Here is a 26,961-nt window from a genome sequence, read left to right as displayed (position 1 = left end):
TGTAATTTTGGCTCATGTACAAATGACCATCAATTTTAGAACTAATACAATGGCTAACAATGACTATCTTTTCAAAACAAAAGATTTTGTCAAGGTTAGAGCACATGAAACTCTCTTATCAACACATTCAGTGCATTTTGCAAAGAGTCAAGTTTTTCCAGAGAATCCCACATACAACCTGAAGGGTTAAATGTGTTGTGTAAATCCATTTGGCTTTGGCAGAGCTCGAAGCGCCAGCAGAAGCCCTGCCTCAGCAGTTTAGCCTGCCCAATAAAGCAGCAGGCTTCATACCACTGGGACAGTCTGACAACCACAGCCAGAGACAAGCCCATGCCACTCTGTCCAGTGGCCAGACAGAGAGGTCCCTGCACACGCACACACACATGCACCTAAAAGCATGAATGCACGCATGCAGACAAAAACACCAATTATGAGCATCATCATTAGCTCTTTGTGAACTTTATCACAAGATATCAGATGAGAATAACTCCTAGACTTAAAGAGTAACTTCAGTGATGGAAATGCATGTTCAGCGCTTTGCTGTGCTTCTCCAAAATGACACACAATGTGACAGGCGCATACACAAACCACGAGACTTGACCATCGCTTTCGAGTTCTGAGGCTGCGGGCTTCAGTCCAAGACTCCTCACAGGAACACAGGAAATGACATTTCCTACGTTTTGCAGGACACACAGAGAAAAAGAGAGAGAGAGGGAGAGGGAGAGGCAGTCAGAGAGAGAGGGAGAGAGTACTGGGAGAGTGAGTGGGAGTTTCTAAGTGGGAACAGAGCATTTACTGTTTCATATTACACAGAAAAGAGGAGAAAGAGGAGAAGAGTTAATGGTGGGTAAGGGCTCTGGTGGGTTGTCCAGTCAGGCTCTGTTTTGAATGTAGCTGCTTGTGTAAGTGCTGTGCAGTTGTCTGGTTTTATGGATTCGCTGACTGTGGAAAATGTACTTCTCTATAGTGGTCCTTGTCCTGACTAAGGCTCTGGTCACAGGTAAGTTTACTTTGTTTACAGCAATATGAACCAACGAGAAAGCAAGCAAGCAATAAAGAAAGAGAATGTGTCTAAAGTAGTAACTTGAGCTATCATCTTACGTACACCACTGTGAAACCATGCATTTTGAGTTTATCATAGAGAATGGAAATGTCAAACATACAAGAAAAAAACAATATCTATAGTGACCAAAAGTTGCAAGTGAATTATTACATAATTTGTAATATTGATGTTTCAGAAAGTCTTTTGCAAATTAGGCAATTATGACTTAGTTTAAAATAAAACTAGTTGTGGAGTTAAGAAAGTTTGTTCCCTGTGTTTAGCGAAAACCTCATAATTTGCATTCTATAAACTGCCATAACGAGGACTTACAACTCATATTTCCTGCCCTATAATCTTTGGTCATGATGAGTTTTGTGTTTGCTTTGAGTCACTGTTGCTGCTTTTGTTGTCACTTCAAAAAGTGTGGGACAGACCCTGAGGGAGATTCCCCAACTAATAGAGCAACAAAACAACAACAACAAAAAAAAAAAAAAACATGCAAAAAAAAAGAGCAGCCCAGATGGTCCCTGTTATCTTGTCTTGTTTGTCTTTGCCTGTTTCGGGCCGTACCATACTCAAGATGAATGCCTCCCACCTGTAGATTCTCTTTGCTTGTCTGATCACACATATTGTGTCCAGACTCTCTTCTAGACAGACCTGGCCCAGCTGTCAGCAGAATAAAAGTAGGTCCAGGGAAGTAAAAATGGGGCACACAAAGTGTGTTTTCTAATGCTCAGTCCTTTTACATTTTCTAGCTGTTACAGACTGAATTCCCTCCAGTGATGGAATGACATGTATAAGTAGAACCAGTGATAGTATGAGCTCTAATGCCATAAATCCTAGCAGCCACTGTGGGTGTGCACATAAACGTACTTTGTCTAAATGCTACAATTATGTTTAATTGGCAGGAAATCAAACATCTTGCAAAAATGAACTCAGACTTTTTCCCATGTGGGGCTCATTAGCAACTCTGGTTAATTACTAATTTAACTGCAGGGAGGGGTCACACAAACTACCAGATCAGAGTGTCCTTGTGTTTGGAGAAGCATGTGTTTCATGGTTTGGTTTGATTTTTTTCAGCCATAAAAGAGAACATGACTAACATACAAAAAATATTGACAGTTCAACAAGCACAGATCAAGTATGTACTGTATGTATGCAAAGAACCAAAATATAATATAACCACAAATTATGTCTTTTGTCAGCAGAGGTCTGTCATGGCCTGAATGTGACAGTGACCCCTGGGCCTGTTGTCATGGTAACACAGAAAGACAACTTGACACTCTCTTGCCTGATATCACAGAGGAAGAGGAGTGGCAGTGTCCTCATCCTACGCTGGTTCTTTTCTCCCCTTGCTGCTCCCACTCTTGCGCCTCCACCCTCCCCTCCATCCCCCTCTCCCCCTGCACTCGAGCCCACTCAGTTCCTGATTGCGAAGATGGGCATCAAGAAACTGAAGCTGTACGGGAACTACACCCGTCGTTTCCCCCAGTTTAAGTTTCGTCTATATGAGGAGACTGAAGGAGAGATTTTCCGGCTGCGGATCCTCAATGTGACAGGGCCGGACCAGGGTTTCTACACCTGCAGAGTTCAAGAGATTCGCAAACACAGAAACACCTGGAGGGCATCGTCCAATGGTACCAGCACCACACAGTTGACAGGTAATTAAAGGTGGATTTTGACACATTGTGCTCTCCATGTCACATTTGTCTGTTGTCAGGGGCAGGAAGGGGTGTATTATCAGACAATGGGCATCTGGGCACAGATGTGGTATTTTTTGTTTGTTTTTTTTGGTTTTTTTGTAGGTTTTGTTGTCTCATTGAGGTAATTTTGAGTCTTTTGTGTCTCTAATTTTTTTGCTCCTTTTGGTGTCTTTTTGTAGTTGCTTTGTGTCTCTTTGATTGTTTTGTTTAGTTGTTTTGTGTTTGTTTGAGGTTATTTTGAGTCTTTTTGTGTTTCTGTGGTTGTATGGCCCCTTTTGGATGTTTTTTTGTGTCTTTTGTAGTTTTTCTCTGACTCATTAAGGCATCTTTGGGTCTTTTTATATCTTTTGTGTCTATGTTTCTTTGGGGTAATTTTGAGTCTGTGTGTCTTTGTGGTTGTTTTGCCCCTTTTGGTAATAGTCTTGTGTCTGTAGTTTTTTTGTGTCTCTTTGAGGTCATTTTGAGTCTTTTTTGGTCTTTTTGTGTATCTTTGCACTTCCTTTGCATCTCTTTGTGGTAAATTTATATCTCTTTTTGGTCAGTACATGTTAATTTGAGTGACATTTTGTAAGTTAGGGCCAGGGGGTTGTCCCTTTCTCTCTGGGCCTTTGGGCTTATGCGTGGTAGGCCAGTTCAGTAATCCTTCCATGGGGCCAGGATCCCATTTTCGCAGATAAAAGGTTAAAAGTGCTGTTTTACTTTTTTCCTTTTCTTTTTTTAATTAATCATGTAAGCCAAGTGGTTAGAGGTTTGAGACCCTCTCTCAGCAACATCTGCTGTCTATGTGTTCTTGAGCAAGATGTTATTCTCCTTGAGAATAAGGAGTCAAATAGCATGAACTTTTTTGCCTTTTGCAAGGGAATTTATTTAACATCAATTTAACCTTCATTTGGTTTAGGCAGGCAGGTTAAGAAAAACAAATCTATCTTTCATGACCACCTGGAAAAGCAGAAAAACTGTGTATTGCATACTTTTTTCATTAAACCTTTGCGCAACCCTGGTTACTGACAAGAGAGGATCATATGCAAAGGGGACTTCTGGTGTTACAAAACTGAAAGTGTTTTCCATGAAATATTCTTTTCCAAGGAATTCCCTTACAGCCGCACACTCAGCTGAGACAAGCTCTCCATGTTATCTGGCAATGGAAATAACCGTATAAAGCGGGGAGCAACAGCTTGTATTAAAGGACAAGGGCCAAACATAAATGTGTAGAATGTATTTTCTGACTCTAGCTGTGCTTTGCTGTAAGTAGTGCCTATATGTGTGTTTGAGTGTGACCCCAATCCTCTGGCATTTCCATGTCAAAACAATGAGCTCACACAGCCAAACCACACTCAACAATATCACTCTCTGTGTATGAGAGTCGAAAGGATTGCTGCTGAGCTGGCTACGTATGTTCAAAAAGTCTGAAATACATGACGTCAGCATTCTGGGTTTACTTTTATGCAAGCCTCAGGAGAAAATTTACTGGAGGATTCAGCAGCAGTGGAACTTATTTAATCGGTGCCAACATGTAACAAACAACTTGAGCAAATCAGGTTAGGAACTAATTTAAATCACATGAAGTGATAAATATTTCTTTATGCAGTACGATGCCTCATCTGATTTAACTTTTTAACGATTAATCTGCAGGGAAGCCATCTGTCACTGTGGGATGCACTACATAAAGGGTTCAATAGAGATTCAAGATGCTAATATTCTGTGGCGACACTTTACACATTTGCACAGTTTACCTTTCACTTATTTTATGGCAGAAAACATAGAGGTTTAAGTCAGACGGAGCCATCTGACAACGCCCTGCCCTATATTCAGGGCAATGTCCCTCTAAGAAAGCCACACAACCTCAGGCATCTCCGACATGCATTGACCACAGAAGCAGAAACACAAGAGCTGACATTATAAGGGTAAACAAAGAGAAAACTAAGTTGTAACTGTAATCCAGGGAACCCCTCTGTCTGCAGATTTCAGTCTGCAAAGCAAAGGCCACACCCCACCGAGTTCACCGACTCGTTTTCGTCAAACCATTTTGCACAGAGGCAGAAGGTTTGTCCTCCCCAACATCTCTAAATCTTAACTTCAGACCTTCAGACTCAATGGTTGAGTGACTTCGACCACTACTCTAAACTGGAAAAATGAGCAAGCAATCTGTGAGGTTAAATCAAAGTAAATCTTTTTAAACCCTGCTTTCTGACTTCAGGTTTCGAACTCATTTCATTTTTGTGCGTCCCAGTGCTGGCTACAAGCCGAGCGCACTTCGGTCATTCATGAAAGTTGTTCTATATATTAGGCAGTTTTGACCTCTTTAGACTTCTCTCCCTTATCCATGCACCTTGGAAGTATGTTAAGTAGTGCAAAAAATCACCCTACCCTACGTCCTGTCTTCACAGCTTGACTGAGGGGAAAGCAGATGATCGTGGGGATGATCGTGGGGAGATGATGATTAAATCTGTATCTGATGGTTTTTGGCTTTTCATGAAAACCTGTGCAGTATATATTTCCATACTTTAACTTGAGCTCGTGTAGACACATCTGTGCAGAGTGTGGACTTTAATAGCCCCCTGACAGACGACCTGCTAACCTGGGCCTGCGTGCACTGATCAGACGTGGGGTTTAGCATGTGGTTAACTTCAGAGTAAAGGTCACGCATGTGGTTTACTTGCATTAACTTTTAATTGCACACATGCTCAAGAGATGCTCATTAAATGTAACCTGTCACCTCGTCAGATGAGTTAAACTGCAATTTGTTTACTCTGAATTCTGTAACAGTTTAAATGGACAAAAAATATAGTTAAATAATAAATATAGTTTTTCTTTTTCACCTGGTATTTGATAATATCTAATATTTTCAATTTACTTGTCATTTTTTTACTATTCTTACTTTTTAAGTTTTTGAAGGAATTAAACCAATTCTCTCAGGTTTCAGAGGTTTAAATGCCAGTGAGAAGTGTCTTAATGCAGCACAGGAAAGGCCTCCAAAATTAATTTATTGAATTAGCAAGTCCCAACAGAAAATGTCCATTTAAATTTTAGAAAAAAAACAGCATGTTGTAGGGCTTTTGTATTACAATGCATTGTTATAAAGCCTCACTATTTTTTTTATATCATCAAGCTTGTTTTTCATGTCTTATTTCTTATGCATGTTAGGGAAAAAACTGATGTATGAACTAATTGAAAACAGCTGTATTGGAAAAACACATGACTTGTTTCATTTAAAGAATCTTTCTTCTCCTTTCTTTCCTGCCTGTAAAACTGATCACTGAACATCTGATACAGTTTTTCATGTTCACTCACAACACAAAAGCCATCGTGTCACTCCCTGACATTAATTAACGTGATATTCAGACTGAACGGCCAAGACCACGTTTGACAATTTTTGCAGGCAGTGCAGTGGTCTGGAAACAGGCTGGAAGTTAATTAGAGTTAATATCTTATCATTTCTTATTAATATGTTTATCAACTGGTGTTTAAAAGACATATTAAAAACTCATTACGGGGAGCAGAGACTAAGTAATTTATGTACATAGCCTCTGTTCACTCCCCTCAACCTCTTGCTAAATACCCCTGACCTACATACAACCCATCATTCACTGAAACACACTGACAACAACTTCCTTATTTTCACACTAGTAGGAACACAAAGGAAACTGCAACATGAAACGACTGAAACGACCAAAAAAGGGAAGTGGAGTTGCAGTGGAGTGGGATAGGGAACCCCCCAAACACTGTCCAAGAACAGCATTAAAGGCTGGCCTGTGTGCATGTGCATGTCTCTCTCGCTCTCTGTGTGTGTGTGTGTGTGTGTGTGTGTGTGTGTGTGTGTGTGTGTGTGTGTGTGTGTGGTGGGTTTGGCTAATGCCGCAGCAGAATCTCCCTTCATGAGTGCAGTTTTTGATATTTCTGGAAACCACTGAGGCTGTCTGCTGTGTTGGGTTGCTGCCCTCAGACAACAGCAATTTACAAAGATACTTAGTCTGTGCAGTTTTCTACCCTCAACTTACTATTTTTGCTGACTTTTTAAACTTTTTTTTTCCAGTGCACTTCACTGTTGAGGATGGTGGCAGTGAAGGACTGTGGCGTTTATTTGCAGGTACAGTTTTCATCTTGAGCCTGTCCTTTGTTCCACTTCACATTCTTTCTTTGATAATGTGAACATTCTGATGCCTTTTCCTGTTTATTTTATAGATGTGTATCTGTGCGCTGTGCTAATTTGCTCACTGGGCCTGCTCTCCATCTTCCTATTCACTCTGGTTCTCATCGGCCAGTACTTTTACAGGAGACACAGGCTCAAAGGTGAAAGCATCATTTGTTTTCCTCCTGATTCAGTTTTCATGTTCAAAACTATAACTGGACGACTTAAGTGTTGAGTCAACATGATTACATACACATGTAGCAAAAGGAAAAGCAAACTATCACTTAAAAAATGGGTAGGTTACAGCACAAAGCAACAAGCACTTTAAAAAGAAATGGATGTAGCATCACATTAAAATTTGGGGACTCTTACTTATTCTCTAAATGATACTGTAATTGTAACTTTTTGCATTCCGTCAACTGTTTTTTGCTGTTTACTAAATGTTTTGGAGGGTTTTTCAGTCTGTTTTTTAAGAGCTGCACTGAGGCAAATTCTTATAAACAGTGTGACATGGTCTTAAAGTACTGAATCTTTAATCTTTTTTTTTTTTCCTGCTATTTTCTCCACAGCGAGTTACCTTCTGGTCAAGTGTCCAGAAAGCAGGTAAAGACTTTTTTTAAAATGAATAAAACTTGAAAAAAATCTGTAATCCTGACCTTGAGAGAGACAGCCTCTACCTGACTAGAACAATATTAGGCCAAGACAAAGCTCAGTCACTAACTTTGTGCATACATTTAATGCCAGAATTCATCCATCACAGATAGTCCAATCTGAACTAAATGTAGACAGAGTACTGTCATCTTTTCTGGAGATGCCACTCTATATTTAATCTCTGGTCCAAGGTGGCTAAGTGCCTTGAAAATATCCTGGATTTCCAAATTCCTGAACAGCCCACATTATTTTTAATCAACTACTCAACGATACAGTGATAAAGCCCTTCGGAAAATCATACTTGCAGGTTTCACTGCCGCCAAGAAGACCATAATACACTCGATGTTCTCCCTCAAATCTCCATCAATAAGAGAATGGCTAACTAATTTTAGGAATATTGCTCTCATAGAATGATCATCAGCTGAAATTTATAATGGTAGACAGAGGCTTGAGATGTCCTCATTGGTTCTCTTTTTAACCCTCATTCTCTTGCACAGACATAATGTGTCACTTTGATAGAATGTGATAGAAGACCTACACACAATTTTTCCTTTTTTAAAAATTTGTTTATGTATTTAATTATTAATTTGTAAGGAAACGGTGATATGAAGCTATATAGTTTGTGTTAAATGGTGCTTGTAGTTTATGCAATAATCCTTGCATACAACAATTTTCATGTAATAAATCAATAAAGAAAAAATTGATTTAAAAAAACCTAATGTTTAAACAATTATTTGATTAATTGGTCAGTCAAGTGATAGAAAATTATTAACCAAATTTGATAACTGAATCTTTCCGGGTTTATGTTTGCTGGTTCGCGCTTCTTAACATGCAAAATTGCTACATTCTCCTTTTATGTAATTTTCAGTTGAATATATTTGGTTATGGACTGCTGGTTGAAAAAAAACAATTTTATAATACACTAAATTATTGACTGACCAGTTGCAAACATATCTGAAGGATTAATTTATAATCTAAATAATCTTTAGCCATAATTAAAACATTGAAAACTCCTCTTTATTCCCTGCAGCTCAGGAGAAACTGTAACCAGCTCCAGCAGTTCCTCCAGTTCCTCCCCACGAGCCCAAAGGAAAGACACAAGACAGAAAACTGAGCGAAGAGTAACAGTATCACCACCTAAACTACCCGAGGAGCCGCCACCACACATACCAGCCAAAGGTAAAGTGACATTTTTAGGGCAGGATGTAACAAGTGGGAGAAATTAAATCCTTTTGGCTTGTGACCTTGTGTCACAGGTTATGGCCTCAGTGTGGACATTTTAACAAAGATTGCTTCATTTAAAAGACTTTCAGAGGCCTGGAGAAGTTTAATTGTTCAATAAGAGTGGGAGAAAAAACCTAAACATAATTGTCACCTCTTATGATCACTTTATTGGACCGCAATCATACACAGTGAAGTTTATTCTAAATCGAACCACCAATATCAGATGTTTTTGATGACAGAGTGTCTGAGTGGTTAATAGTGTCACTTCACAGCATGGTTTAATTCCCGGTCCTTGTCTTTCTTTTCAAATTGCAAACACACGGGAGACATTAGAGTCACGGGGTGCTGAGAGCGGCTCCAGGCCCCAGAACAGGAAGACGTGGGTAAAGAAAACAGTAAATGAAGGCTTCCAGCAAGTACAAAAGCAGAAAATGATATCTCCAGCATGATTCAATTTCCACGAAAAATATGAGAGAGACTGGAAGACTAGAGAATGAAACTTTATCCTATTTTTGGGTAAAATCCGACTGAGTTTATCATCTAAAGTCAAGTCAGCAGTGACGCTGAAAACGATGCATAAAGCTTTTGTTTCTGTTATAAACTACACCCTGAGTGGGTGTAATAGAAAGTGGTTATGAAGGATGATTTTTTTTCTTTCTACAACACTGTCATGTTTGTGAGTTCATTCCTCCTGGCTGTTGTTTCGAGTCAATTAAGGTTGTGTCTGTTTTTCAGTGCCTGTTGCTGCAAAGAGACCTCAGAAGCCCAGAAGGTTAAAGACTCAGCTAAGGAGTTCTGCCGCTGTGAGTCTCCTCGTTCTCACCCATCATACAAACACCTATGTCCACTTCTCCCATAAAACCATTTATGAAACACATGCACTTAATATGACTGTTAAAATGTGTTTATTAACATTCTGAAAAGGTTTTTTCATGCGCAGAGTTGTTATTGAGATACATGCAAGAGGGAATTTGTCTCACGACCGCATGATTGTCTACAGGAGTTTATTGCCGTCTCTTCATTCAGTTATGAGCTTGATAATTCTATTTAGCTTTATTGCTTCTCAAACACAATTATTTATTTAGAGTGCTTCATTGGTTTTATATCTACAATAAAAATGTCAAACAAGTACATACAGGAAAAAAAACTACTCAAACTAAGGATCATCAGTATTTCGACTGGTGCCGTTTTCGTGATTGTGTCGTGAAATGGAGCTCCAGAGATGTGAGCATTTTTTTTTGCACGAACATACTGATTGGATTAGCGGAGCTAGGAGGATCTGAGGACGATGGATAGGACTCCTATTGTACCGAATGTTTGTTGAGTAAACTAGATGTTCCAAAAGGTCCTGTAAACACATACTTTCTGCAGCTGAAAAGCACTGAGGGAATGTTTACCGTGGAAAGCAGAATAATACTACTGTTTGCTGAAAAAGTTTAAATGCAGGCAGGATGCATACACTCCCTGTGCACATCTATGCATCTTTTTTCCCCCTGAAATATCTATGCTCACTATATTTGCACAGTGTATATACTCATTAGCCTTATCTCTGGGTTAAATTCCTTCTTGTTTCTGTCACTATTTCCCTCCCCCTGCCAGCCTCGAGTGCAGGATGATAGTTTGACATATGCAGAACTGGAGCTGGTCAGACCGAAGCCAGAGCCCCCAGTCACCAGCAGCCCTGACCCCGCTCCTTCCAGCCCAGACACTGTGTACGCTCAGATCCTCTTCCAGGAAAAACAGCTGTAAACTCTGCAGCTCTGGACACATGGATGTCATGGTACCTCCCGGTGAGGGCAGCAGCAGAACTAAGTGGCAACCAAAGGACTATATTTATGAACTATCAGTATGGCATTTAGCATTTGTTTTTTGGCTGAAAGTGCGCAACAACTGTTGGTAAATGAGGGTTTTGTTTCCTCAGCGCAGTTCCATTCCAGCACAGCAGTTTTTGGGTCTTATAATTCTGTTGTTTTGTTTGTTGGCATCGCTGGCCTGTGAGCCAGATGTTTATAAGAACGCTCTTACTGTTAACTATTCTGCATAAACTCAGGAGACTGTGTGGAAAGAAACGGTTGTCAGGGCTCTCTAACTGCAGTATCGCAGAGCACTGTAACACTTTTCAACTGCATTTATAATTACAGTACTAATACACCAAATTAATAAATATATGCCTGGGTCTGAGTGTCTTTGATTCATATAAATACTGTTTTAAATTATCTCTTTGGAGTGTATTTTATTGCACTTAGTCAGATTTGTCTGGGGTCACGAGAAAAAGTGGTTTTACACAAAAAAAGGAGAAAACCAGCGCATTATCAGAAACAGTTGCAGTGCATTCAGCGGTGCCGATTTTGTTGCCTTTGAACAGAGCTTGGCTAATTGTTTCCCTCGATTTTCAGTTCTAACCAGCTGCTGGTTGAAGCCAAGTGGCAACCTCTGGGGCTGAAAAATGAAGCCAACATCTAAGTGCCAAAAACTGCAGTTTCCCCAATGGCAGTTTCTCCTTATTTTTAGATTGTTAAGATCAATGCCTTTTCAGACATTTTAAGGATCTGTACGGGGGTGATTTTTTTTAATAACTCACTCACCCGTTCACATTTCATCAAGGCTTATAATTGCACACATTTAAGGGTGGGGCCAGGCTGTCTGCTCAGCATCATCACATCTATGAGTCAGATTCAACCATGATTCTTCCACACTGCCACTCTCCCATACAAAAATGGTCACCTTTGACTCCAAAAGACCAAGATATCAATGGCACAAATGCCAAACTCCAGGCTACCGGGTTAACGGGAATCCACAAACCAGTGGATGATGTAATGGTAGCAACATCAATTACTGTAGCTTAATATTTTCCAGAGAGAGTGGCATCACTCTTCTTATCTAACTCTCGGCAAGTAAGCAAATTAGTCTGTTTCCCCAAATGTCTAATTAGTTGTTTAAATCTGACATGTGGGATTTCTTTTGTTGGATGGCAAGAGCTGATATTTGCCAAACAAAAAATCAGAAGGGTCTGATGTTTTGCCAATATTTAGTCTAGATTTTGATTTTCTAACAAGGATATACAAATAAGGGATGGAAAGAGCTCAGGGAGTCTTCTGCTCCTGATTTCCGAGTCCAGTCAACACGGCACAGGCATAAAAAGCAAATATGAGTCCTGGAAGCAGCACACATTACACTCAAGTACCCAGGAAAGGTGAAGGATGAAGGCCATTTTGTGAAGGTCAGTGTGTGAAAAATGGGCTGAAGATAGAGGTGCATGGAGAAAGAGAATGATGCACATCCACAAACCGTTCTCCCCGTGAGTGGGAGAGATCGAGAGAGAGAGAAAGGGACCATCATCCCCCACAGTTCAGACTCACTGACTAGGATGAACCCGCTAATGACTACATTTATTCAAATTAGACTAATTGTAATCATGGTTAATAATTAGCTTTACAGTGCATTATAATTGGGTTAGGCTACAAGATGGTTCTGCCTAGGTGCAATAATTTATTTGATTTAATTATTCTGAGGAACCCAATGGTTTGACATTTCATATCATAAAATCAGCGGTGTAGAGAGAATGGAGATGGCCGTTAGCTTTAGAGAAGGTCATTGCTCGCTCTCTGGGAAAATTATGAGGACTATTTTCCACTCTATTAAGCCACTCCACTTAGCACAATTAGCCACACACACAAAGGTTAAAGAGAGAGACCTCTTCCTTTATGATAGAGAGGAGTGGTGCATGAGAGCGCAAGCAAGAAAAGCAGACACAGAAAGAAAGCAAGTCTACAATCTTGGCAATCTCACATTATTTAAAAAGCAAACTTATTCACTGTAATATCAGTGCACTGATGTTTGAGTTTCAGTATTTTACTTTTCCACTTATTAGATCAAGCTCAGTGTTTAGAAAGGGTTAAGTTTCATACGGTCTCTCTTCAAATGGGTCAGATTTACCCAGGAGTGTCTTGTTCAGGCCGCACAGTGATTACACAGAGATTGAACAGTCTGATGTGGCTAAAAAGGCATTTGTCCTCAGTTAACCATAAACGCACATAAAGAGCTGTGACAAGCAGAAAGGATACCTCAACAAGGCCCAATCACATTTTACACCGTCCACAACACACACTTGACATGATCACAGCAAACTTGCGGAGGATAACGGGCCAACAAATGGAAAAGCAGTCAAATGCTCATAAATACCACATTACAAAGCAGATTGGAAACACATTGCGTAAAACAACAAAGAAAGCTCGGTGAACTACTCACAACCAACTAAACATCCGGAATTGTTCGTACCTCAAACATGTACCAAATCAAAACACTACGACCGTCACAGCACAAAGTGCTGATGTGTGCATGCCACACTTTTTATGATCATGGATGCCTGATGTGCAGTTCGTGAGAAATGAATTGCCTCTGCTTTACAATATCATTAAAAAGCTGCATTTCTCAGGGAACATTCACACAATTCACAGTGCTGCTCAGTTCAACCGAAGGCCTCTGCTGTGGCCCCTCGTCAGCTTTGCTGGTGCAGGAAGGGTCAATTTAAATGATTGTTTTGAAGTTTTTAAATGCTTGTTTTTTTTCTATCAAATTCCTCAAGCAAATTCACCAGCAGCTCTGAGGAATTTTAGCTAGTGTTCTTCCGGTTTCACCTTTATGAATCCCAGATGAAATGAAATGAAATAAAATAAAACTAAAATTACCAACTCCCGGGTGTGTGCCTCCACAAACCCATCAAGTTGTTATCACAGTTTACTACCATGTCCGTAAAAACATGGACGCCTCACACACATCTTCAGCCTGGCAGCACAGAAAATCTACACACTCTGCAAAGTCTCCGGGTGGGCACTCAAGGTTATTATTGTCGTTTCAGTATCAAACTAAATGCTTCCTTTTCTGTTCCTGAGTCACATTGAATTATAGCCAAAAAAGTATTTTTTCAAAATATTATGATGTCACAGTGAAGCTGACCTTTGAGGATTTGGATAAAAAGTGTCATCATTTTATCCTATTAGACATTTGTGTGAAAACTGTCATAATTACTGTGTGAATTCTTAAATTATAGCAAAAAAAATGTTTTGAAAAGACACAGTGACCTTGACCTCTGACAACCAAAATCTAATTAAGTTAACATTTGTGCCAAATTTGAAGAAATTCCCTGATGGTGTTCTTGAGATAATCACGTTTACGAGACCGAGACAGACGAAGTCACTGTGAACTTGACCTTTGACCTAGAATGACCGAATTCTAACCTGTTCATTCTTAATTCAAAGTGGACATTTGTGCCAAATGAGAAGAAATTTACTTACGAAAATGGGACAGACGGACAACCTGAAAACAAAATGTATCTGGCTACGGCCATTGCTAGTGTGGAGGCATTATAAAATCCTGGCAAACCTAAATTTCAATCAAAATTGCAATCACAGAGACTCAGGAGAAGAATTATGCGAATGGCTCTTAATAGGTTTGTTCACATTTTTTTTTATAATTCAGTATTTACAATAAAACATACAGAATTAAATATCTTAATAGGAGGTAAAATATTCTACATCATCTGAGACTTGAATGTACCACACATTGTAACATGTAGTTCACCCTGAATGCACAAATGTTTCAGTGCTCAGCTGGTGTCAAACACTGAGACACTGATGGATTTTCTGTGTCAGCGTCTCTCAGAGAGGATAAAAGCTGTGTTAAAATGATGGCTGGAGGCACGTTTGTGTTCAAACCCGGCCACCTCTCACTCACAGGTCCAGTTGAAAACTCTGCCCCATGCGTCGCCTGCCAACAGAGTAGCGTGGCTCCTACACAGAAGAGAGAGTGCTTAAGAAATATGAAAATTGTTTCAAATCAGTGAAGATAAAGAGCATGAAATAATACAATGTGAATCAGAGTAGGTTTCCAATCAGTTAGTTCCAGAGCGGTGTTAGTTTTGAAATAGGAAGTGTTAAATGTAGTTTGCAAAAATAAAACCTCTTCTCTCTTTGCTGTGAGTAGGTGCATGACATTTACTGTACCTGGACATGGCCAACGCTGTGATGGCAGGATTATTCTTGCTGCGACGTTGCGACACGGCCAGACTTCTGTCCAGCTCCTGACACAATAGCAGATGTCTCTCCCAGCCTTTAACCTGGCATGAGCGGCTCGCTGTGGATATGTCATTAGAATACATCAACCTCCATTTATTACCAAATCACAGGGCAGGTGTCCACCCTGCCTGTAACCCTGACCCAGCACTCCCCACGAAAAATGAAAATGTGCATTAACTCAGTGTTTATCTGTGGTCAGCAGGCCGTTAGAGGGAGAAAAAATCCCTCGAATATAAATGCTTCAGTGTTACGTAAAGACTCAGCTCAATGTAATTTGCCAGGCATAATACTCCTATGAGGTGACGCGAGGCTGTAACCAACGTATGCCAAATTGGATCTGGGTATTATTGCTTTCTAAATTATACACGCACACACACGTCAGCAGAATTACTCATCAGTGTTTACTGCCTCTATGTTTAATAACTTTATAACAACATAATTCCTGCTAGCCCTAATGCTAGTGAGGGATGGGGTAAGCATCACAAGCTCTCATCTGGAAACAACGCTGTCTAGCTCCGAGATGAGCGGTTAAAAATAATCATCTCACACTTAAGGATTTATCTAATTAGATTGCGATGGGTTTTCTTTTTCAAACACAAAACACAAGAATCATTTTCTCTGGTGCAGCTGCATCTTAGTCAGTCTTACAGTTTTGCTACTGTCAGCCACTCCTATCATTATCTATGTGCTGTTAGAAATGCAGTACCTATATGCATAACCCATCCTACTGCCAGTAACATTACCGTCTCTCTCAGCTCCGTCTTGCCCTGGGGACACAGGCTCTTCTGGAGGGCCAGGTAATTGTGTTCTGGTGTACTCTGTCTTCCATATCTGTATGAGAGACACATAACGAGTAGCAAAATCAGACATAATTCAACATAATAACAAACACACTCACATAAGCATCAGTGCACGCGTGCACACCCCATAACTCAAGGTAATAATAAAGTAATAATACCATTTGTGTATTTGTGTGTGTGTGTGTGTGTGTGTGTGTGTGTGTGTGTGTGTGTGTGCACCCATTCCCAAGTGAAGCCCAATTTAGAGTTTGCAGCTTTGATTGCAGAGAGGCAGTATGTGCTTATATTAATCCTACACAACAGTCACACACACAACCCATCTGCTGTTATTAATATCATGATGGACATCTAAGACGCTACCTCCGAGGCTAATACTAAAGGAATGACTGCCACATTTGCTGTATATGCTGTATAAAAACCTGGCAACCTCTCCTGCTGACCTATTAGTCTTAAAATCATCTGCCGGACAGTGACTTTAAAGACAGACACTCAAATTGAAATAAGCATCACTGGCATGAATGTTAAAAGTTAAATTAATGAACAATAAACATTACATACATTGTCACTGAGCACGTTAGACCTATGAGAAGAGGTGGTTTTTTCACCGATTGTTTTTTTTTCTTAATTATAATGTTACTTATTTCTTGAACAGTGATTTAGACCCAAATTTCTGTGCATGTATTTGAGATTTCTTTTTTTCTGCCTCTATCTTGATGCATTTTTAAATGCAGGTGATATAGTTTGATATATGGGATGACTTATTTTGATAAAATGTTTTAATAATAAAACTATACATTTGATATTTTGTGTATGGCTTTGACATTACAGTTTTTTCCCTTTGCACTTTTTAAATGTATTTCTTGAATTATTGTCAACCGTTTAACCACACTGAGTGGATTAGATGATTAACCACACCTGCTATCATAGAGCTTGTCAACTGATTGGTGATAATTATGTATAAATATAGGTGTGATTTCAACTTTTCAACTACTTTGACATGACGAAGATCCAATCAGGATCCAAGCATTGTCATCATTAAACATGTGTAACGTAGTGTGCAGGCTTTACTTCTTTCTTCAAAGAATGCCGTTTTTAATTATTCTTCCTAAAAAAGTTACATTATTGCCTAAGCTTAACTACATATTGTTGAATAATGACAGTTTAAAAAAGACAACTAAAAAAATGACAAGAAGATGGCAAATATACTCTTAATACACATATTCTTTTACAGATGTAATCCCAAAGAAACATTTAGTACAAAGCTTTCTTGTGGCAACATATTTGCAGCTAATATTAAACACCGACTTCTCTCCCCTGATAGGCAGGGCAATTTCTGAAGCTCGAGAAAATAGATAAACTGAGGATACAGTAATTTTATGAAAGAAAGCCCCTCTTAAATACTTATATTTCTCACAGTATAATAAAAAGTGAGATTCTGTCTCAACCTCTCTTTTATGATAAAGTAAACACAGCCTCCTTTGGGAGCCTGTTCCGCCTGTAACGGCCTGTTCCGTCAACATTTTCCTTATTTTCTATCAGTTATTTTGGTTAGGCTTTCTTTATTTAGGGTTAATTATAATTCTTATGAACTATGACCCTGTTAACACCCCTTTTGGGTGATCCGATAGCAAGCGGACTGTGCTAAATACAAGTGTAAATGACCACTGAGTTGCATTGTGATCCGATCACTCAAGCCACTTGCTGAGGTGGTCTGGAATGTATTTGACCACATATATCTCTTAGTGTAAATGCGTCCTAATGCATTTTCGAAATGGTGGTTGTTTTGGTGACAGCATGTTAATGCTCTCTAACTTTTTAATTAATAATTTTGTGTTGAGCTGGACAAATAGAAGGAGAGTGTTTAATTCTGCTGACAGCGATACCTCCAGCTGTACTGACACAAACACTAATGTGACTAACAGAAATGCTACAGAGCAGCTAGCAAAAGTGAGGACATAGAAACTGTGCATTTGGGAGTAATGAAATCTGAACGTAAGCGGTCAGCTGGAGATGCAAGATAGACACAGGTGTGAGCAGTGATGTGTCTCGGCTGTCCACTTGTGTTCAGATCACTGAAACACATGTTAATACCAGATCTTAACAGGCTCTTTGTCATTTGGTGGTTTTGTTCCAATATTTGACTTAAGTTTTCTTTGTTTTGAGATGGTGTGGTTAAGCCTTTCTCTTTCATACACACAGAAACACATCACATTACTATACGCATTCAAAACTTCCCTCACCCGTACTATGCCGTCTGCACAACCGGTGACGATGACGTTCTTGGCATCCCACTGGTGTCGCTGCGTGAAGCTCACACACAGGATGTCTGCCCGAGGCCCGCAGGAAGTGTCGGTGCAGGTCAGCAGCTGACCCTTCATGGTCCACAGGTAGAGCAGAGGTCCTGCACATGACGCTATCTCACCCTTGGACAGAGTAACATGATGTTGACGCCCAAAGATACACACAGAGCACAAAAAAGCAAAACAGGCACAAAGAGGATATGCATGCTGCCAACAATGAGCATCCTCTCTTCCTCATGCTGTGAGCTGAATGAAGGGGAACAACATGACGACAGCGGGCCAAAAATGACAAAGAACAGAAGAAAGAGAGGAAAGAGAGATTTTCAGAGAAGAGTAAGGAGAGAATTACAAATATCAGATTAAGAAGGTGGACTTACTGTGAGTTCATTGATAGCCAGTGCAGAGACGCTGGTTGTGTGTCCTGCTAACTGGGTGACGTAGCTTAGCTCCTCCATATCCCACAGGATACAGGTGAGGTCACTGGAGCCACTAACTATTATGCTGTGGATGTCAGACACAGCCAGGCATGTCACTGAATCTGTGTGACCGTATAACGGCTGTGGAGAGACATTAGGGCTGTTACTCTCTCTCTCTCTGTGCAGACACGTTCTGGATGTTCCTGTTTAATTTCTGATGCAAACATGCAGACAAACTGACCTGTCTGAGTTTCATGTGAGTGAGTTTGTCTTTGCTCACAGCTACATCCCACACACACACCACAGTGTTGGTTCCTGCAGTGATGATGGTCGTCGAGTTGGGACAGGCGGCGCATAACGTCTCCCCCCAGTCACACAAACTCTCACACACAGCAAAGGTCTAGAGTTGGACATATATAAGTATACCAGTAAGACTTTGTGTATGATGGAGTGACTGTATGGGTATGTTTCAGCATTTTAGCAGTTTCATTACTTTCATAGGAACATAATGCAGACTTGTAGGAACCTGGTGGTACTGGGACCATGCTGTGTGTGTATCTTGTTTATTAAAATATTTTTTATTTTATTTAATTTATTTCTTGTTTCTGAACCATTTTTCCTTCTATATACTTTTATTTACTTGTTATCTGTTATCAGATGTACATGTATCTATTTATCATGATTTAGGTTTTTTTTTTTCTGTTGCCTAGTTAATTTCAATCAATTATTTGTGAACATGAGCACCTCTCTCTCAAAGCCAGAAAACAGCAAAAAAAAGTCCAACTTGTGATGTCATCAAGTATAAAGTCAGGAGATGTAAATTTTTTCCCAATTTATTTTTCTAAATCCTCTGTATTCTGCAATAGAGGCACCGCAACAAATATAGATTAACTTTATAAATGCATTTAAGGGAAATTCCACGAGATTGATTTTGAATATGTTTTTGATATATTCTGTGGAACTAAGATTTGTATAAATGATCTGGACAGAGGTCATGTCTTTATTTAAATCTACTTGTTTATTGTTTCTTCATGTTTTATATCCATAAAGACAAATGGTCTGAAGGGAAACCCAATATTCACCACTTTAAGAACAAAATTAAATTTTACTTTGAAACATGGAAATGACTAAAAAAACACAATAAGGACTATAGTTATTTTAAATACTTTAAAACCCTTTAATTTTAAATATTTATATGTGAACATTTAGTTGTTCTTTTTTTTTTAACTGAATTAATCCATGTTTTTGTATCATTTTATGGTGACTGAATAAAGGGAACTGAGAAGAAAGATCGTTCCCTCTTCCCTTGTCCATAGAGTCGTCCCAGACTTTAAACTTGATAACATCACAAATTTGCGTTTTAACATTCTAGTTTCTGGATTTAGGAGATCACATTTATACATTTTTTTGTATTTTCTTAAACCACAGGAATAACATGTATTATTTCTTAAAATGGGCGTAGTCCTACTTTAACCTTATCTTATTACTCCCAAAAGTATCTTGCAGCATTGTGTGTATGGAGAGTGTAAAACCCCCTAAAAGGCCGTACAAAACAGAAACCAAGACATTGCTAAAATATCCCATACACAGTGTGTGGAGGGTTAGCGATGGCACTGCCAGACATGGACAGTACAACTATTTAAATAGCTGTTGAGAAATCAGTTGACACGCTAAGGCAGCAGTGTGTAGTGCTATAAAGTGAGTGAAAACTTGGCAGATCATAAAGATCGCCTCACTGTAAGAGGCTGTGTGTGCGTGCGTGCGTGCGTGCGTGCCTTGACCCACAGCCAGTTAGATGCTCCATATGTATGTAATTAATTTTAATTTCGATAAATGTGTGTAAGATTGATATTGAGCACTACCTTTTTAATAAAAGAGTAACTTGTATATAGTTAACTTTTCATTCATTTATTGATCCAAATCTCACATTTAAAAACAAATCTCTACTTCGCGGGCCTGCGCAGGATTTGCATGTCAACTGGGTGGAGCTGGAGGGTTGTGCAATAATGCAAAAGATGTAAAAGTCATCTATGTACAGCCTGACGTACATACCTTTTCTGTGGAATAGTTTCCAAAGGCACAGCTGTTGTCAGGGAAGCCCCAGCTGAAGAAGCAGCCCAACAGAGGCGACAAGAGGAGGCGGTTTCTCTCCAGGACCATGACCTCTTTTTCCAGACACAGTATCTGGCCTACTGGGCCTCTCGACAGCTCTGCGGGAAGGTTTACAGTGTTACTGAGAGTGGGGCACCATCAAGGAAGAAGTTGTGGAAGAAAGTAAGAGGGTGGTTATTATTATTTTTTTTTATAAACTGTCAGTTAAAACAAAAAAAGTTCTGGTTTAAAAAATAGAAAAGGTGACCTCATTCTGCCTTTTGTGTACCGGAATAAACTTGCCTGGCCAAATAAAGGTAATGGCTCTTCAAAACCTTCACATTAAAGAGTTTGGTAGCTCGGTAAACTTGCAAAGGATTTCATTAAATTGACCTCAGCAAACTGGGCAATTAAAACAGCTATTCCCAGGTCAAAACAAGCTGAGGTTCTGTCCTGAGGGGACTCCTGCATCCTGGACAGCACAAGGTGTGTGTGTGTGTGTGTGTGTGTATGCGCGTGTGCGTGAGGGTGAGGCAGCAAGCTGTAATTGTGCCTGTAATTGACCTATTCATGAAGGAACAGGCAGAAATCATTATATGCTATCACCGGTTTTTACTCTAAAATCCCAAGAAAGAGGTTGTGTCTGCATCAGTCTTAGCGTTCCTCCTCCTATTCATCTCTATCTGCTTATTGATCAGATCAGACACTCTAAGATTTAATATGAAATGTAATATGCAGGAATCTCTCCCTGAGCATTCGCAGATTCATCTCCTCTCCCTCAGTGGGCCTGTAGGGATATTCAGATTATTAAGTAGGGCTCAGCGGAAGAGTCATCTCCATATTGTGGCTCTAACAGATAGCTCACTCTCCACTTCCATAGTGTAAATTAATCTATGGACATTCTTGCTCCGTTTCAACGATCCCCCTGAGACCTGGGCACATCTTGTATAAAATAATTGACATCAAACGGCGTAAAATAATATAAAGGAGGAAGAATACAAACAAAATGCAGATGGCTATACCTGATTGATTTTAGTTTACTCAGCAGAAAATATATATGTTTATTCAGTTGTTTGGAAATATCTGTCATAAGGGTTTATTATGATTTGCTTTAATTTTACACATTAATTTAAAGAAAAAGACACAGATAAGGGTAAATATGAAACTACAGTCAGCTACCAATTACCTTAGCTTAGCATAAAGTAAGTCTTAAGTCACTTAAGTAAGTGGAAACAGTTAGCCTGGTAGTGTTCAAAAGTAAAAGTGCTCCCTAATTAACATGCTATGGCTCATTTGTTTAATGTGTACAAAAAGAAAATAGCTTCATATGGAGCCCCGAGAGGGGTTTCTGTCTCTTTATCTAATTTTTGACAAGAAAGCAAAACAAAGCACATTCCCTCAAATATTTATAATTTCTTTAAAAGGACAGCTCACCCCAAAATAAAAAAAATATGTATTTTTCCCTTTTACCCGCTTTGTTATTTACAAATCTAGGTTTTTTTTAAATGCGATTTGCAGAGTGTTGGAGATATCAGCCATAGAGATGTCTGCTTTCTCTGCAGTATAATGGAACTAGATGTCACTCAGCTGAAGGTGCTCGAAGCGCCAAAAAATACATTTAAAAACTCAACAGGAATGTCTCTTCAAGAAATCATAACCCAGTTACTCAAGATAATCCACAGACTTTGTTCTGAGCAGTTTCATATTAGAACTATTTTCTTTTTACTGAATCACACCCACCGGCCGTATCACACCGCAGAAGGAAGTGTGCATCAACTGCTAGCTCACCTAGCACCACTGAGCCAAGGAGGACATCACTTGCGTCTGCACTGCCCGCTGTCTCAAGCACGAGACTCTCATTCATGTGTATATGCACCCCTTTTTCTGCGTGGTCATATGGTTGGTGGGTGTAGTTCGGCGATGTGAGCACCATAAACATCTAGTTCAGTGCCATCTAGTTCTATTATATTCAAGAGAAAAAATCTCTACTGCTGATATCTCCATCTCTCAGCAACTCACACCAAAACAACCTAGATTGATAAATGCCATATATATGATACATATTTTGGGTTGTTGTGTGAACTGTCCCTTTATGATTAGCATATTTGCTGTCTGAGCTTCTCCTTAATTGTGTAGCTGTACCTCTGAACGGCTGCACAGTGGTCTTCAGTTTATCCAGTTTGAAGAAAAATGGAGTCGGATGTGGTGATGATCCTTCTTTCTTAGTGCCACTGCGAGGCGGATGTGGCTTAGTGAAGAGCTATGAGAAAAAAAGAAAGGATTCACAAATAAAGATAATTTTTCAAAACAATATCATAAACTTACATAAAACTTGTTTTATTATCAAATTCCTTTTTACCTGTTTGGGAACCTGGCCAAAGTTGCTGACATATCCCAAAATTGTGCTTTTGATGAGGGGGTCCTTGGCATCCTGCCGGCCTCTGTTAGCATAAAAGTAAGGGTGGAACGTGTTCACACTCTCTACAGCGGCAGGGCCTTGCTGCCGAAACCCGAAAATCAAGTCGATCCACAGGTGGAGGTGGGCACTCACATAGTCACTCTCCAAGGCCTGAGGGAAACAGTGCAGGAGATTGCAGCATAAACTGAGACCAGCTAGCCAAGTAATATTATAAAACTACTACACATGCACTGTGCGGTCTTAAAAAAACAGCGTTCTGCTGAGCTCATTGTTATTACAATGGGACTAAAACCATCAGTCAAACTGCTAATATGAGAGTTTAGAAACACAAGAAACTTCTACAAGAATGCACAACAAATAAAATTATTCAGGTACAGTACGATTTCTTCCAAAAGTCAATTTAGAAGAATAGAAGAGCAGGAAGGTGGGCTGCATTATGAGCATATCTTCATGTTTGAATTAAAGAATGATTTGGGTAGAATTAGCCAGAGATTGGTTTTGAAGAGTTAATAAGGTAAAGTGGGCATTATGACCAGCATGTGTATCCTTGCACCCAATCTTAATAAACCTATCCTGGAATAACAGAAAAGAAAAAAAAACATCTTAACAAGGATATATTGTCCTGAGTTAATTTGTCTATGGAAGAAAAAAAAAACAATCTTCTAAAGTCACTCATTTTATGAGAATGGTGGGCAATATGAGGAGTTCAGTAGATTACAGAGTGATAACCATCAGAGATGCCCCAGGAATGGAAAAAGGGAGGGTCACACTGAAGAAATCAGACCAGCAGAGAGAAAAAAAAGCAGATATACAATAACCCCACACAGGGAAAGAGCTGAGAACATATTCAGCCAAAACAGCTGGCAGACATAACAGTATTATGAAAAATAGAGTCTTTTTCCTGCTCTGAATGCTGTTAAATAGGGTTGTTGTCCTTCACTGTCAGTCATCTTAACTTCAGATGCATGCCTTTTCAGAGATTTTCCTGATAACAAAAACAACTGGTCATTATATTTGAAAACAGTCCGTACTAAAAGAAGTTAATTGAACCGGACTCAATGAGATGAGATGGCCTTTAGAGAATATAATGAATGGCTGTTGTTCTCTTATACTGTGGTAGAAATAATGAAGACAGTCCAACTGCAATCAACAATCTTACAGTGCGACTATCACAGCGGATACTTATTTCAGATACAACAACATCTTCTGTGTTTATACATCAGTTCGTACTGACAAACATTATTAGGTCTCATGGGAAAAGTTACTGTATGTAATAGAGGGGGGGGGGTCACTGACCTCTCGCTGGATTCTGATGAACTCTTGCGGGTCATCTTTTGCCCATGGAGGCAGCTCCACATCTCCCAGAGCGGTTCCATCCTCCATACAGCCTGTAGAGATATGGACATACAGAGCAGACAGCATGCTGGGTGACATTCAATCACTGTGTGTCATTCATTAAAGGACTTTTAAGACACCATGTGGATTTCTTTTACACTGGTGAAATTATGGAGCAATGTTTTGATGACTGGTTCCCTGTTTTATTTGTGTGCTCAACCAGCAGACACACAAGGACATACATGTACGTGCATTAGAACCTGAATAACGCAACTGACAATAACACAGGTTCATAATGCAGCAACAACAATGCAGGTTCACACTCAAAAAAAAAAAAAAAGATGTCTAAATGTTTTATGTTAAGGGGAAATGCAATCCACGAAGCAGCAACCTCTGGGTCAACATGAAATTGCCAAAAACTGCAGTTCCTCTAATGGCCACTTGAGGCTGGCTCCAAAAGCGAATGAATCCCCATAGACACCCATGTTAAAATGCCCAACTTTACAGCAAAAAACGTGTTAACAGCCTGATACAAAAAAAGGTTATGGTCTCTGAAGCTAATTTCCCCCCTACATGACAACCATACAGGTGGTGATTTTTTATATTACTCACTTGTTTGAATTTTATTAAAGCATAATCTTATGCATAATTACAGGTGGGGCTGCCTTGAGTGACAAGCTGTCTATGGATAGTGCCCTCATAAAATTCAAACGAGTTAGTATTATAAAACTGTTCCTCCTGTACAGCTGTCATAAACAGGGAAATTAGCTATAGATACCAAAAACATTTTTTTGTACCAGGCTGTGAACATGTTCATTCTGCTGTAAAGTTGTGCATTTTTACATGGAGGTTTATGGGTGACTGATTTGCTTTGGGAGCGTTCCAGAAACTGCAGTTATGCCACTTCCGTGTTGGTTTCATTTTCAAGCCCCGGAAGTTACCACTTGGTCTTTTCATGGTATTTGTCCACAGTGAGAAAAAAAATACAATCATAATCCTTTGAGGACAAACTAACAAAGGTGCTTGTGCAAGGTAAAGAATTCAGTTTCAGTCATTCATGTAGCTACACAGAGGATGATTTTTGAGCCTGACCCAGCTGGATGTGGTTGGAGTTGAGCAGGAAGTCAGGCAGGTAGAAGAACTCTGGGATCAGCTCTCTGACGTCTCCCGTGTTGTCTCTGGAGGCCGACTCCCACTCCTTCTTCACACTGTAAAACATCCGCTCTGGGATATCGAACCCTCCCTGCGGGGGACGAGGCACAGCACAGTCAGACCTCCGGCACACTGTTGGACCAAACTTTGCAACAGGCATTATTAATAAAGTAGTCCGTAAACTGTACTTTATTTCCTTCATTGTGTTATGCAAGCAGGAAATATTGGCTACTATTTGAAGGAAGCTTTTCATCTTTCTGCAAAATTCCATAATCTATGATGGAAACCTCATGAGAGAGAATGTAATTTAGAGTAAAACAATTACCTCAATGAATGAAAATAGCATATATACGAGTAAACTCGGTTAGAGATGGAAATCCAGTTATGGATATTACCACACACCCGTTATGTGCTTCAGAAGACAAAAAGGCTCTGTAATTCACCAGACTAACATCTTTATTGCTTTATTCGGACTATCAAATATGCATGCTTTTTCATTATAATCAATTGGATGCTGTATTGTAATTTGGTAACATCGGTGGCTATTTGCATTGGCGTCTTTTAGATGCTTTCTGTAATTATTTGCATATATATTGAAATCTCCCTATAATCTGCTTTTATACCAAAAAACAGGATGTGGAGCACTGAAAATAGCTCCTCTTAGAGTCACATTATTAGCAAGACTATGTTTGAAAGTAAAAATGATGAATGTCAATGAGCATCTGGAGCACTGGGTTTGCAGGAGGGTTTGTGGGTTAGTGAAACAAGACCACACCTTTAATGATCAGCAGTGATCGCATTCAGAATTCGACCTACATTATACTTTTATACATTCATCATTTCCTGTAATGTCTGTCCGTGTACATTTATGTACATGTTAGATGGGACTTGTATTTACGCCAAAAAAGACATAGTGGCAATGGAAATCTTGAGCTGTGATTTTGTGCTTTAGATTTTGTTTGATTGATCAACAAAACACCTCAAGTGATAATTAAAGGGCTCAGAAAATGTCATCCTGTTTCTCATCATCCAGTAAACTTACTGTATTTACTTTACCATTTTCAGTTAGGTTGTAGGTCCCGTTTGTAACATGGGGGGGGGTCACAGGAAACTGGCAGCTCGGGGCCCTCCCCCAGGAAATTTTAAGAATCAAACACATAATTTCCTGCAATCTGGTGAATTCTTCTGCATCAAGTTTTGCCTTTTCTGCATCATTTTAAAGTAAAAATGCCTATAATTTAAAATCCTCTACTACTTTACTGTTTTATTGTGAGGGGATGAGTGTATACGTTCTGAAAATTGAGGGGGTGCATCCCCCGTGTCCTCCCTGAAATCCATACCTATGAGTATTACATGCAATAGACGGATTTTAATGCAAAGGCACAAAGCAATACTTTGGGTTATACAGGAAAAAAAGTTTCCATTTTATATTCTATGCTTTTCTGAACACAAAAATGTATCTGATTTCTTTTGGGGGTTCATGTTTTTTTTTGTGGGAATGAGTGAGTAACATCAGCCTGAGGACGGTCTTGTAAATTGAAGCACTGCAATAAAATTAGACATAAACAAATTATTTGGAGCTTACAGCATGCAGACCTCCATTATGCCCTACGGTGAAGTATTTT

The 26,961-nt window shown here is 39.5% G+C and overlaps 2 protein-coding genes across 4 annotated transcripts in view; one reads left to right on the top strand and one right to left on the bottom strand.

Moving 5' to 3' along the window:
• The first annotated feature begins 848 nt into the window (after positions 1-848).
• On the top strand, positions 849-10,925 carry vstm4a (V-set and transmembrane domain containing 4a). Of its 2 annotated transcripts, none has more exons than XM_042502182.1 (8): positions 849-1,000; positions 2,251-2,703; positions 6,779-6,832; positions 6,928-7,035; positions 7,444-7,477; positions 8,556-8,704; positions 9,485-9,552; positions 10,349-10,925. In XM_042502182.1, the coding sequence occupies exons 1-8, from the start codon at positions 952-954 to the stop codon at positions 10,496-10,498; spliced, it is 1,065 nt and encodes a 354-aa protein (XP_042358116.1). In that variant the 5' UTR covers positions 849-951; the 3' UTR covers positions 10,499-10,925. The 2 variants fall into 2 exon arrangements, with proteins under 2 accessions (XP_042358116.1, XP_042358115.1); XM_042502181.1 differs by having other exon boundaries at positions 2,248-2,703.
• A 3,270-nt stretch (positions 10,926-14,195) lies between these two features.
• Positions 14,196-26,961, bottom strand: part of wdfy4 (WDFY family member 4) — a 56,260-nt gene continuing 43,494 nt past the window's right edge. For both annotated transcript variants that reach the window (XM_042501735.1, XM_042501736.1), the window contains exons 54-64: positions 25,277-25,427; positions 24,146-24,237; positions 22,790-22,999; positions 22,573-22,690; positions 20,392-20,549; positions 18,581-18,739; positions 18,301-18,480; positions 17,864-18,046; positions 15,567-15,654; positions 14,752-14,881; positions 14,196-14,538 (exon numbers count right to left, since the gene is read on the bottom strand). In XM_042501735.1, the coding sequence (XP_042357669.1) occupies positions 14,475-14,538; positions 14,752-14,881; positions 15,567-15,654; positions 17,864-18,046; positions 18,301-18,480; positions 18,581-18,739; positions 20,392-20,549; positions 22,573-22,690; positions 22,790-22,999; positions 24,146-24,237; positions 25,277-25,427 (1,533 nt within the window). In that variant the 3' untranslated portion in view covers positions 14,196-14,474. The remainder of the gene's footprint in view (positions 14,539-14,751; positions 14,882-15,566; positions 15,655-17,863; positions 18,047-18,300; positions 18,481-18,580; positions 18,740-20,391; positions 20,550-22,572; positions 22,691-22,789; positions 23,000-24,145; positions 24,238-25,276; positions 25,428-26,961) is intronic.

The sequence above is a fragment of the Plectropomus leopardus genome, chromosome 15, assembly GCF_008729295.1.
Source record: "Plectropomus leopardus isolate mb chromosome 15, YSFRI_Pleo_2.0, whole genome shotgun sequence".
Lineage (NCBI taxonomy): Eukaryota > Metazoa > Chordata > Actinopteri > Perciformes > Serranidae > Plectropomus > Plectropomus leopardus.
This window is presented reverse-complemented; position numbering and strand designations above follow the sequence as displayed.

What these genes read in the sequence shown, in the direction of transcription:
- vstm4a (XM_042502181.1), top strand. Translation starts at nt 952, where the DNA reads ATGTACTTCTCTATAGTGGTCCTTGTCCTGACTAAGGCTCTGGTCACA. An exon ending in CAGCACCACACAGTTGACAG is followed by an intron (nt 2,704 to 6,778) that starts GTAATTAAAGGT and finishes TTTTTTTTCCAG; the next exon opens with TGCACTTCACTGTTGAGGAT. An exon ending in AGCTAAGGAGTTCTGCCGCT is followed by an intron (nt 9,553 to 10,348) that starts GTGAGTCTCCTC and finishes TCCCCCTGCCAG; the next exon opens with CCTCGAGTGCAGGATGATAG.